The sequence below is a fragment of the Musa acuminata genome, chromosome BXJ2-2, assembly GCF_036884655.1.
Source record: "Musa acuminata AAA Group cultivar baxijiao chromosome BXJ2-2, Cavendish_Baxijiao_AAA, whole genome shotgun sequence".
In the NCBI taxonomy this organism is placed as follows: Eukaryota; Viridiplantae; Streptophyta; class Magnoliopsida; order Zingiberales; family Musaceae; genus Musa; species Musa acuminata.
In genome coordinates, this window is record NC_088339.1 from 4970883 (window position 1) to 4985320 (window position 14438).

The window sequence follows — 14438 nt, forward strand, 5'->3', positions numbered from 1 at the left end:
GTGACTAACATATCCATGTCAAAAGAGAACAATTTCCAAAGAGATAAAGTTTCAAAATGCAAGGCAGAATATAAGAATTCATAGATGTAATATCATTAGGTGCAGAATCACAAATGTCATTTCAGTCAAACATATTTGGTTCATAACAGATGGGGCATAGAGTAATTGGAGCATATCAGCAACGAATGAAACGTTTCGGAGCATATCAATAACAAATGAAACATTTCGGAGCTTATCAATGGCGTATGAAATGTTCCGGAGCATATCAACGACGTATGGAACATTTCGAAGCATATCAACAATGAATGAAATATTTCGGAGCATATAAATAACAAATGAAATGTTTTGAAGCTTATCAGTGGCGTATGATCCGGAGCATATCAACGGCGTTTGGAATATTTCGGAGTATATCAATAACAAATACCAAACAGAAGCTCAAACGTTGTATTTGATGTTGCATTCATATCATTCATATCATTCTTATCCAAAGCATGTACAGAAACACATAACCAAAGCTCTGGATATCATATCAAACATACAGAAGGTGTAGTGGGACCATAGACAGAATATGATTCATCCATTTCTGAATGACCACTAGATAGAAGTCTCCCACGTTTGGGAGCTCCATCCACCCACGTCTAGGTGAAGTCAGAGGGGGCCGGCAAAGCATCGCAGGCTCTATGCATAACTCCCTTTACCATTTCTAGCAAAGGTTCACATTATCCCACAACACCAGAGTACAAAAGGGCAGTATGAACAATAAATAGCATATATCGGAAGCACACGCGGAATAATAAAATGTACATGTGCCTTTACGAGTCAATACGATGCAAGCAACAATCTCTCACAAATGTATTCAGATTTGAAATGAAATGAAAGCAAGAGTATACATGGATTCCAAGCAATCATATATAGCTCAATTCAAATAAAAAGGTTAGATGAATTCAATATCCAAAGGAATGAAAATAAAATAGGCACATATCGAAAGCAAATGTGGAACAATGGGATATACATGTGCCTATATGAGTCAATGCGATGTAGCATAAACGTTACACAAATTTTTTTAAGAATGTAAATAATTTACAAACAAGAGCAAACCAGAATTCAAGCACTAACATAAGCCTCAATTGAGTGAAGGGAACTGAATGGAATCTATTTCCAAACGAATGAAACAGAATACGCGAAATCGACCAAAGCTCGATTTCTGACAGAATTCAAGAGGCACATTGAACAAATACTTCAGATTATCAATTATACTCCAATACCCTTAAGAAAGCTACTATCAAAAGATATATCAATCTATTTTCTGATGAAATAGGTTTCATATAAATCAAGGTTTCCAACTAGGAGTTACCGTTGATTTAGTGACCAAAGGTCAAAAACTAAATCACTGTTTTGCATAATCCATAGGACAGAATCAACAGATAGCAGAATAGGCATTTGAATTCCAAATTTTTCAATCTATATATTAAAAGAAAGGTTTACAAGTCTAGTTTCAAATGAAATTAGTTTGGTATAAATCAGAATTTCCAACAAGGACTTATAGGCATTTTAGTATCGAAAGGTCAGAAATTTTGATCCCTGTTTTGCAGCATCCATAGGCTCATTTGAAACAGACGTTTCAAAATCAGTGTCAAAAGAAAGGTATAAGAGTCTACTTTCAAATGAATAAGGTCCTACCTAAATCCATGTTTGGTACTAAAAATTATGGTTGAAACAATGTATAGGGGTCAGTTTACCGAAAAATTTCAGATCCATGATTTTTGTATCTAACAAAAGAAATATCAGGTTCTAGGCTGAAATCTTTCGAATAATTCAGAATAAATATGAGATCAAAGACTAATAATTCTATAGGATGGGATTAGAACACTTTCCTTTGAGAATTATGACCCTAAATGAGAAGATTTGAGCAAGAAACCTCAAAGCCCCAATTTTTTTCTTCTTCTTCTTCCCCCCTTTTTTCCTCTTCTTCTTTCTTTCTTTCTCTGTTCTTCCACGCAGCTGCCTGCTCTAGTTCCTTAAGAACGAATGCAGAGAGGCTTAAATGGTGGGATTTGTAATTTTATATATTTTATAATTTAGTCCTTGTATTATTATATTTACGATGAGGTCCTCAGGGTTTACATATAGGTCCTCAGATTTTTTTTTTGAACAAATCCCCCAAATCTTATGAATAAGTTCTCAGATTCATACTTTGGCTCTTTTATCAAATTTAAACTAGATACTTACATTACAACTAGAAACTTATACGGAAATTCAGAAATGAGGGATGTTATACATGGTTCTGAACCGGTGTCCCCTCAGTCATCCTAGCGTGGAAGAGGCTCTTGGATATCTCATATCGCTGAGTCCTTCCTTATTCCTCAAACAATTTATGGACATGTAGGAGAATGGATCTGGCATCCATCTTTTCATGTTGTCTTTGTAACTCAGGAGTCATAGTGCCCAACATATAGCACTAAGCAAGAGTGGAGTCATCAATGTACTTCACGTAGCGAGCGATCTCATCCTCGCTTGCCCCTTCTTCGAGCGTAGGCATCATTATATCAATGACGTATATGATTTTCTCCGTCGTGAGAACAATTCTCAAGTTATGGAGCCAATCCGTATAATTTGGACCAGTGAGACGGTTGACATCAAGTATGCCACGTAAGGGATTTGAAAGCGACATTTTCTGAAAATAAAGATGCAGCAGAAATGAATAACATGCAGATTTTGCAAGAAATAAACTATCAAGATATGGACTTCTATCTTAATATGCTCCCACTATTTTACTAACGAGTCACGCGACACCCTCAGCACGTGAAACGGAAGTCTTCGGCAGACTTTTAGTGGGGATCAGGATCCAATCAGCGTCTTAGTGTAACCTCAAGGGACTCAACCAATCATACTACGCCTAAAAGGTAGGCAACTCTTACCGATTATAACTCATGATTTCCGTCCTGTTCGGCCTCCGAATCACCATGGTCTCGAGGGACTCGACCAACTATGATGCTCGATTAAGTCAACACCTTCGTTACAAGATGAGTCTGATTTGATGATATACCATCGAAGGACTCGACCAAGCATACCATGTCCTTAGGTCACCGGTGACATCTCTATGTCGTAAGCAAGATAATGAATCACGATATAGGTAAGTCTCGAGGGACTCGACCAACTCAACCTACACCGAAAATCAGTTCCTACTTATAACAATGGAAGGCCACGTGGGTCAATCTAATTGCCTCACGTTTACCGACTTAATATTATCGAGAGAGATATTTCTATGATTTGGTTTCCTAATATGACATGTCACATTATATATATATATATATATATATATATATATATATATATATATATTATGTGTATAAGCAATCACACCAGATGATTAGGCCCGAGCCAGTAGGCCTAATCACTCACATCAAGATCTATGTGTGCAACGATGCATCTCCATGCTCTATGATCATCCATCTCATCCTCGTCGGTTCCGTCGACATCTCGATGCATCTTCATGCATTGCGATTGTTAGTCTCGATGCATCTTCACGCTCCCGCTGCACCTCCTCATGTGATTACAACTTAATCATAGGTATGCAGGCCCGACAATAAACAAGAAATATAATGGAGGCTCGTAGACCCCAATAATAATAATCACAAGTACACACATCACACGATCCATGATCATCCGTCCACACATCATACATCACATGTATAAATAATCATCATCATGTAGGACTACTAGGTAATGATAAAAATAATAATTAACTAAACTTTTTTAATTAATTAGTATTTTATGAAATCAGGGATATATAGGAAAATTTTGAATTCATAGGGGGTATTTTCGTAATTTGGACAAAAGAAAGAAACTTGAATTTCTCAAATTCATAGGGGCAAAACTATCTTTTTGCCCAAAAACCCTAAGCCCCTCTTCCTCTTCGCTACTGCTGCTGTCGCCGCCACACTATTGGCGACGGTAGATGCAACGGGGCCGGGGCGCCGCCCCTACAGGTGGGCACCCCCGTGGGTAGCGCTGCCCCCGCGGGCGGGCGCCTCTATGGGTAGTGCAAAAAACTAGGATACTACAAGAACGATTGTCCTCAAGCCAAAAAGAGAACATCAAAGAAAAAGGCGCTCAAGGCAACGTGGGATGATTCAAGCGCGTCCGAAGAAGAGGAGTCCAACACCGAGCAAGTTGCTCATTACGCCCTAATGGCCATCGGAGAAGAGGTAACAGATTTAATTGATGCAGATTTACCTTATCATGAATTATTAAATGCCTTCCATGAGTTATTTGATTAATGTAAGACAATTAGCAAAAAATATAAATTGCTAAAAAATGAGCATGATAGTCTCACTTGTAATGTCGATAAATTAAAGACTGAATATCATGATAGTTTAGCTCCATGTATAAAATGCCATGATCTAGAAACTCTCCAAAAGGAGAACTTGCTACTTAAGGACACCTTGAAGAAATTCGAGGTTGGTAGCAAGTCTTTAAACATGATCCTTACAAATAAGGGTCACGTGATGCTCAAGACATATGACTGGAGATCTATCTCATTTCTCTATGCTCACTAGCAAAGAAGAAGGGTACGTCACCTTCGGAGACAACAACCAAGGCAAAATCATTGGCAAGGGAACCATAGGTAACAAATTAAAATTTTCTATTGATGATGTCTTACTAGTTGTTGGATTGAAACATAATCTCTTGAGTGTTAGTCAATTATGCGATAAAGGTTATGTCGTTAGATTTGAATCAAATGTGTGTATTATTGAAAAACCAAACCATAACATAACTATGATTGCATTAAAACAAAATAATATCTACACCATCAACCTTGATGAACTAAGTAATGAAATGTGCTTCTCCGCTTTAAATGATGATGCTTGGCTTTGGCATAGGAGACTAGGCCATGCAAGCATGAAACTAATATCTAAGATCTCATCTAGAGAATTAGTACGAGGAATTCCAAATATAAAGTTTATTAAGGACAAAGTATGCGATGCATGTCAACTAGGTAAACAAATAAAAACTAGCTTTAAACCAAAAATTCAAATTAGCACCATTGGACCATTACAATTGATTCATTTGGACTTATTTGGACCAATTGACACGACAAGTCTAGGAGGAAGCAAATATGCGTTTGTAATTGTGGATGACTATACTAGATATACTTGGACCTATTTCTTAGCTCACAAAAGTGATTGTTTCAAGTGTTTCTCTAAATTTTGTAAACTTACTCAAAACGAAAAAGGTTTCATGATTTCATCAATTTGGAGTGATCACGGTAGCGAATTTCAAAACCGCGACTTTCAAAATTTTTGTGAAGTTAATGGATACAATCACAACTTTTCCACTCCGAGGAATCCCCAACAAAATGGAGTAGTTGAAAGAAAAAATAGAAACCTACAAGAAATGGCAAGAACGATATTAAATGAACATAATCTACCCAAGTATTTTTAGGCTGAAGCCGTAAATATGACTTGCTACATCATGAATAGGGTCCTAATAAGACCATCCCTATCAAAAACTCCCTATGAATTATGGAATAACAAAAAACCAAATATTTCCTATTTTAAAGTTTTCGGTTGTAAATGCTTTATTTTGAATGAAAGGGATGCCTTAGGAAAATTTGATGCTAAATCCGATGAAGGCATCTTTCTTGGTTACTCTTCCGTTTCTAAGGCTTTTCGGGTTTTTAACAAAAGAACCTTAGTAATAGAAGAGTCTATTCATGTAGTTTTTAATGAAATTTCTAATTTAAAGAAAAATAATTTTGATGATGATCTTGGTTTTGATAATTTGAATTTAAATGAACCCCCTCCTCAAAATAGCAACTTGGATGCACCTTCTTCCCAAATTTCCTTACCCAAGGAATGGAAGTATATAGATGCTCATCCAAAGGAGCTAATTATAGGAGATACATCAAAAGGGGTTCAAACTCGTTCCTCTTTCAAGAATTTTTATGCTAACGCCGCCTTCCTTTCTCAAGTCGAACCTAAATGCATTGACGAGGCCATAAAAGATGATTTTTGGGTTATTGCAATGCAAGAGGAATTGAATCAATTTGAGACGAATAGGGTATGGAAGCTTGTTCCTAGACCTAGTGACCATTTAGTCATTGGTACTAAATGGGTCTTTAGAAACAAGTAAGACGAAAATAGTATCGTGGTTAGAAACAAGGCTATATTAGAAGCCATAAGGATGCTCCCGTGGCTCGATTAGAAGCCATAAGGATGCTCCTTGCCTATGCTAGTAGTAATAACTTTAAACTATTTCAAATGGATGTCAAAAGTGCCTTCTTGAATGGTTTTATTTCGGAAGAAGTATATGTTAAACAACCTCCCGGATTTGAAAATTCTCTTCTACCTAATCATGTATTCAAATTGACTAAGGCTCTCTATGGTTTAAAACAAGCTCCTAGAGCTTGGTACGAAAGGCTTAGTTCCTTTCTTATTTCAAATAATTTTACCAAAGGCAAGGTTGATACTACATTATTTATCAAACACTTTGAAGATAATTTTCTTATTGTACAAATTTATGTTGACGATATTATTTTTGGCTCTTCGGATGAATCACTATATGAATCATTTGCTAAATGTATGAGTCATGAATTTGAAATGAGTTTAATGGGTGAATTAACTTTCTTTATAGGATTACAAATCAAACAACTTAGTGATGGCATATTTCTCAACCAATCTAAATATACATTAGAATTGTTAAAACGATTTAACATGGATAATTCAAAAGCAACAAACACCCCGATGAGTACTTCGACTAAGTTAGATTTGGATGAAAATAGTGAAAATTTTGATCAAAAAACATATAGAGGAATGATAGGTAGTCTACTCTACCTCACCGCGACTAGATCGGATATTATATTTAGTGTAGGACTTTGCGCTAGATTTCAATCCAATCCTAAATTATCTCATCTTAAGAGCGTTAAAAGAATATTTAGATATCTTAAAGGAACTCCAAATTTAGGATTGTGGTATCCAAAGTCTGAAAAATTCGATTTAATAGCTTATGCAGATGCCGATTTTGGCGGATGTAGGATAGATAGAAAAAGTATATCTGGAACATGCTAATTTTTAGGACATACACTTGTTTCTTGGACTTCCAAGAAATAAAATTCAGTTGCACTATCGACGGTGGAAGCCGTATACATTGCTGCAAGTGCATGCTGCGCATAAGTTGTTTGGATGAAAAATACATTAGAAGACTATGGAATTCACTTTAAAAACATTCCCATAAAATGTGATAATACTAGTGCCATATGTCTTACTAAAAATCAAATTCAGCACTCTAGAACTAAGCATATCGACGTTAGGCATCATTTCATACGCGATCATGTCCTTAACAATAATGTTGTTCTAGAATTCATTGACATAAAGCATCAATTAGCAGATATATTTACAAAAGCTTTGAATGAAGACCAATTTGAATTAATTAGAAGGGAATTAGGTATGTTAAATTATCCCTAAGAATAAACTTGTTTGAATGGATCTTTCGTAAAGTTTTTCATCCTCTCTCCGTTCCTCGGTGAATTTGATCCTTCTCTTTCGAGACCAAGATTAGGCGGTACCACCGCCTGACTTCGCTCGGAGACCGAGATTAGGCGGTAACACTGCTCGGAGACCAAGATTAGGCGGTACCACCGCCTGACTTCGCTCGGAGACCGAGCTCAGGCGGTGCCACCGTCGGCCAGGAAATCTAGGTCCGAATGGGCTAATCCATTCGGCCCAATTTGGGTCTATCAAGGGCCCAATTGGCCCCAGATTAAGTTAATGGGATCACCTCCCATTCCTAACTTAATCTTCATACTAACTATGACATTTAAGATATTAATACTACAACTCGTGTTCTAGTGCATCAATCGCTTCTTCCGGCGAGCTTCCGGCGAACATCCAACGAACCCTTGGCGATGCTCCAGCAGACTTCCAGCAAACTCCTGGACTTGCGACGATACTCTTGGTGAGTTCCGATGAGCTTCTTTGGCAAGCTCCTGAACTTCTCGGATTTGTTCCCTCAAAACCTCCGATGACCGTCCGGACTTCCGTCAAACTCTCGAACTCCCAACATGATCTTGCTCTTGACTCCAGCGCAACACTTACTGCATGTCTTACTGCCATCGTAGTTAATCCTACAAAAGTAAAATAAACTTCGATCTAGATAATTAATACTAAGAATTAATCAAGTTATCCGGTATATCATTGGTCCCTTGATGCTTCATCCGATTCTTCGGCGCATCGTCCTCTCCTATGACCTATTGCCCAATCGGCCAGTTGACTCCACAAATCTAATATCCTTGGCACAATACCCGCTCTTCTTGGCTCGATGCCCGAATCCACAGCTCGAAGCCTTCTGTCGATACGTCGACCGATCCACTGGCCCGACATCCAATCTTTTGACATGTTCCTCCGGCCTAACATGATTTTTTCTGTTTTAATTGTCTCATCCGAATCGAAGCATCCTGTGTCAGTCAAAACGTAGATTAAAATATAAACATATATCGATTGGTTTCATCATCAAAATATGATTTTCAACAATACCCACAAGTTTCCTTAGGGTATCCCATGAACTTACACCGCTCTATCCTTAATTCAAACTTATCGGAGTTGTGTCTTTAAACGTGGGTAGGGCAGCCCCAAATCTTATAGGTATTATTTTAACGTGTCTTTTAACTTACCAAGCATGGTGTTGTCGGACTCATACGGTTTCTACTCGAGTCTCACTCTAATCAGATTCTCCCGGAGAACTCTTTCTCTCTCAATCTGAATGACCTTGGCTAGGGATTTGTCTGAGCAAGGACATATGAGATATTTCTCTCATGACATTAAGAGTAGATGATCCCCTATGGGTACTCAATAGCCCTCATAAGGTTGACTATCACTCCCGATGACCGGTTATATTAGATCTGGTACATCCAAACCTATAAGTATAGTATCACAAATTAGAGTACTTATACAGGACATCCTTGGTGTCTCAAGTCTAAGAACCAGATACACCATTAGGACTATAGAAACACTATTTTATAATAAGGCATCATCAACTATTCAACATTCTGTAAGCGGATCAATGAGTGAATTCATTCCCCAATAAGCACCTATATTGTATCCCTAGTGTCTCCACACAAGTAGCTATGAGACTAGCTGCATCCATCATATGGATGGGTATACAACACACCAGTCTGCCCGGTTATCTCGATGTCCCTCTCTAGTAACCTATGACCGGGATTATTTAGGATATGTGTTTAAAGGTGAATCAGTCTCATTATTGTGATCTCATCATGATCCAATTCTTATTGCACAGATCCAAGAACATCAATATATATATATATATATATATATATATATATATATATATATATATATATATATATATATATATATATATATATATATATATATATATATATATATATATATATATATATATATATATATATGCAACAAGCAATATAAAGTGATAAATGCAAAAAAATATAATAAGCAAAAAAGATTATATGTCAAGTCACACGTGTCATCACTCACGTGATTTGCTTGTAGGGCACCTATGACTAGCAGCCACCTTCCTGACTTTTCTCCCTACTTCTTCCTTAGCTGATTGCCCCCCTCTTTGGTGCGAGAGGTAGCAAGAAGGACTACCTCTACTACATGGTGGTGGTGAACGAAAGTGAGGAAAGAACATGTCACGAGAGGAGGTGCATCACCACTTCATCTGCCATATAGATCACTGTTAGAGGGGAGAACACGAGATCTCCTTCATCCATGGACTGGGATCTACATATATATATGAGTTCTCTTATGTGAGATCATTTCACGTCTTATGCAATTTTCTATTTGACGAGTTTTTCGCTCCTAATTATCACATGCAATTCAATATAAATCCATTTTTGGAAAATCGATTTATGTTATTTTTTTTACTGTGCATTTGATGCTCTCCCAGGTTTCCAACACCCTTAGCCATAGTTGTCTTCAGCCAGGCCTAGAGTAGCCCAGGTTTCCCAACAATCATTGCTACCCTATATTTTAGTTTTCTGTTAACTATTTTGATGATAAACCAATGACCGATGAAGCCTTTTAAGTACCAGAACAAATATAGTTCAAATTTGCAATCGGTAATAAACATAACAACTTTATACAAAAATAGATTCTATGTGATTCAATAACACACGCAATTAATAACCAATCATCACATAATAAACCTGTCTCTGATGCCACTATTGAGAAACCTTAAAGAGTGTCTTATTCATAATGAAAAAGAATAAAATAAAAACTAATTTTCTCAAAGAATTATATCTAATTTTCATGTAATGATTGGGAGCGAAAAACTTTTAAAATTAAACACTACATAAGATGTATAAGACAATCTTATATAGGGAAACTCGTGTATCTCCAAACAATGCAGATCCAAGTTCGTGGATGAAGGAGATCTTATGCTCTCTTCTCTAGCTGTGATCCACATGGTGAATGAAGTGACGACGTATATCCTCTCATGATGCGTTCTTTCCTTGCATTTGCGCACCACCACGCAGTAGCAAACACAAGAAGGAGCTGGCCCTTCTTGCTATTCCCATGCCCTGAATAGGGCTGATTGTAGGGGAGGAAAGGGAGGGAGGAGAATAGGAGGTGGCCAGCTAAAGAGTCTAACTCATGACGCTTTGGTCCCTCTCCTATTTATAGAGAGTCATCTTAACTTAATCTTAATGGGTCCTGCTCTATTGGGTATTGGATCTTCATCCAATTACCCTAATATATTAGACATTGGATCTCAATCTAATTATCGCTAGCTGAATGGGAATTGGATCTGTATCCAAATATCCACTCTAAGCACTTATTGGGTTTCACCCAATGGATCCAATTAAACAAAGGCTTATTAAATATCAAATATCCAATCCTCTACTGTCGTATCATCTACCATATATGTATGATCGTCTAGGCCTAATACTAAGTTGGTCATGAGTTTTACTTATTAGAACTCTTTCTGACTCAATGAATTATTATCCCCGTAATAATTCACTCAACTCATCGATTACAAGCGTACTATGCCATTATGCCATAGTCCTCAAACAAGATAGAGGGATCTAATCTATTGGACCTATTTGCTCTCAATTACCGTGCATTTATAGTCTAGTATCTATCTAATATCTTAAAGATCATATAATGGGCATGACACTATGAGACCTATATGAAATCTATATGAGTCTTACTCTAATCAAATTCGCCTAAAGAACTCCTCTCTCAATCCTAATCTCACGTTTATCGAATTCATTATGATTTGATCGACCCTAGCTAGGGATTTGCTTAAGTAAGAACACATAGGATATTCCTCTTATGATACCGAGAGTTGATAATCATTTATTGACACTTAATTATCCTCGTAAGGTTAGCTACCACTCTCAATGAGCGGCTATATTAGATATGAAACTTTCAGATCTATAAGTCTAATATCCAAGAGTGGAATACTTAAACATGACATCGTTTGTGTCTTAGTGTCTTAAGTCAAATATAAGTCAAACTATTTAATATATCTTTGTATTTTTTTCACTAATTTTGTTTGTATAAATTTGTAACTTTATGCTTATAATAAACTCAATTATTATTATTGTAACATTTTTGTATCATATAATGAAATTTATTTATGTCTACTGTTTGTATTTGTAATACATTATATATACATATATATATATATATATATATATATATATATATATATATATATATATATATATATATATATATATATATATATATATATATATATATATATATATATATATATATATATATATATATATATATAATCTTCTACTAAACGTTTTAATTTTTTACAATATTTTTATAGATAACTTTAGGTATTGTGATTTTTTTACTTACGCCACATACAAAACTCACACAGTTTATATTCTACATGTCACATTTAGCTTGCACCAGAAGAATAGACACTTGTCCTACTATCTGACATGGAAGAGAAAGATGGGTAGAGTTCCGAATAAAGCAAAGAAAAAAAAGAAGAGGGAGATAAAAGTTCCTCTATCCTTCACGACCTATCGATAGTCCACAAGACGAAAAGGAAAGGCAAAGAAGTGAATCTTTCTTTCTTAATGTACCGACTTTTAGATATAATTTATATTTCAAGATAAATGTATTAGCAACTTCCTTTTCTTCTCAGATTCTCCTCCAACAGTGATGAAAAGATTTCTCCAATTGTTGCAGTGCAGCTTGCAAATCTTTAGGCAGGTCAGATGGCATCAGACGTCTATAAACAAGGTTGGATGTCTCCTTCAACCTAAGTAGATGGCATCAGAAAACAAGTCTTTTTCAAGCACATATGTGTCATCTCTTCTGACCACTAACGACAGCCATTCTTTTCTTTGTCCGGAGGAATTCTTCAGCTGTGAACAAAACAAAAAAGAAAAGAAAAGAAAAGAAGAAGAAGAAGAAGAAGAAGAAAAGCAGCTGCTCTTTTGACCAAGAAGCCGCCCATCCCCTCTCTCTCTCTCTCTCTCTCTCTCTCTCTCTCTCTCTCTCTAGAGCAAAGCAAATTCCCTCAGTGCTGCATGATGCAAGCAGAAGCCAATCTCACGCCTCCATTTACACTCCTAGAGAAAAATAATGATAATAATAATAATAGTGACCCGAGAAAAGCAGAATAGCTGAGTGTTCTTTCGGTGCCCGGAATTCCATTTTTCTGCTACAAATAGTCAATCGCCTGCAACACTCATCTCATTGTCTTCCAAGGTTCTGCTTACAGAACTGCATTGGTCGCTGCATCCCTCATCCGAGTTCTCACATGGTTCCCGAGCTAGAGGTAATTAAGCAAGTCTATGAAATAATGATGGAGATAGATGGAAAGGGGATCATGAACATGCTTTCTAATTGGCATCTCCGTTCTTGTGTGTCTAAATTGCAGAAAGCTCGAGTCCTGGAGTTTCGGGTCCGAATGGACTGCAATGGCTGCGTACAGAGGATCAAGAGGGCAATGCATGGTATTGATGGTAATGATGACTCGAAATAGTAGGTTGAAGGAGAAGTAGTATTCTTCATGCATGTTCTCAAAGTTCTGACAACTACATGGATCTTTGCAGGTGTATACAATGTCAACATAGATTTAGCTTCTCAGAAACTGACAGTGGTGGGCACAGCTGATCCAGATAAGATCATTAAAGCCATCAAGAAGACGAGAAAGATCGCTACCATTTGTTCCCACACTGAAAATAATGGCCCGGAGCAGCCACCACCGCCAACAGAAGCAGCACCAAGCAGCGACCCACCTGCGTCAGATGCTGCCAACCAGCCTCCGGCTGAGCCGGCCAAAGATGATGCCCCATCCCAAGATAATGCCGTCGTTCAAGTAGAGAAGCCATCTCCTGAAGCCAAAGACGCATTGCCTGTGCATCTTAAAGACGTCGGCGAGATCCCCATGGTGGTGCATCACTACCCACACGATTGCATCCAAAAAGGACAATGGAACTACTACTACCCTCAAAGACATGGCGCCATCCCGTGTCATCCGCCTTACTATGTCATCCAAAGCTACAACAACTACAGATCATCCCCTTATCCATCACAAGACATTCGATACGCTGCTCTCGGACCCTACGATGAAGATGGTTACTGGCATCACGGCCGTGGTGGAGATCGGAACCAGATCACCTCAGTGTTCAGCGAAGAGAATCCAAGTGCATGCAGGATTGTCTAAGGTGGAACCGATCGTATTACTATGTTAGAACGATCTTCTAATAAGCACAGTGGTACGAAAAAAAGAAAAAAAAAAGTCCAGTAGCTTTAGCCGGAAAGAGAAGAAGAAGAAGAAGAAGACCGAGGGATCGTAGTAATTCCTTCCAATCTTTTCTAGATGATGGAAGTTTTTGGAAAGTAGACTTAGTATAGAGCTGCATTAAAATTGTTATGGGATTGTTCCCAACTTAAAAATACGGAGTCAAGGAGAAAAAGAGAATAAGATGATCGACTTTGAGAGAGAGAGAGAGAGAGAGAGAGAGAGAGAGAGTTTTGCCGATACACCAACGTAACTATTGCTGTAGCTATTTTTCTGTCAAAAGAACTTGTTTTTTACAGCTCATATTTGGAGGAGTTCTATTGGGATGTGGAGGCACCTGTTACAACCTGTAGAGTAGCTCCAACCCTTCGGATACTAATCCCCATTTTTCAAATTTACTTAAAAGGCTTCCAACTCGTTTTTTATCTACTAAATAATTGCATCGCATTTCACGTTTACCAATATCTATATCAAGACTTTGTAAAATGTAAAATCTGGATTGATGGAATCTCATATTCACTACTTACTCTACTCAAACGTTTGCAATTTGTCTATAATTTATTTCATATTAAATAAAAATACAATAAATGCTCGGGAAAAGCAATCGTTAAAACAAATGAAAATTTACAGAGATCAATAAGCAAAGAACTAACTAGAAAGTTTGTTCCGACAAC

General features: G+C 37.2%; 1 protein-coding gene across 1 annotated transcript; it reads left to right on the top strand.

The window, feature by feature from the left end:
• Window positions 1-12672: 12672 nt before the first annotated feature.
• Window positions 12673-14053, top strand: LOC135604897 (heavy metal-associated isoprenylated plant protein 5-like). The gene is made up of 3 exons (XM_065094547.1): window positions 12673-12795; window positions 12898-12982; window positions 13073-14053. The coding sequence occupies exons 1-3, from the start codon at window positions 12778-12780 to the stop codon at window positions 13684-13686; spliced, it is 717 nt and encodes a 238-aa protein (XP_064950619.1). The 5' UTR covers window positions 12673-12777; the 3' UTR covers window positions 13687-14053.
• Window positions 14054-14438: the final 385 nt, after the last annotated feature.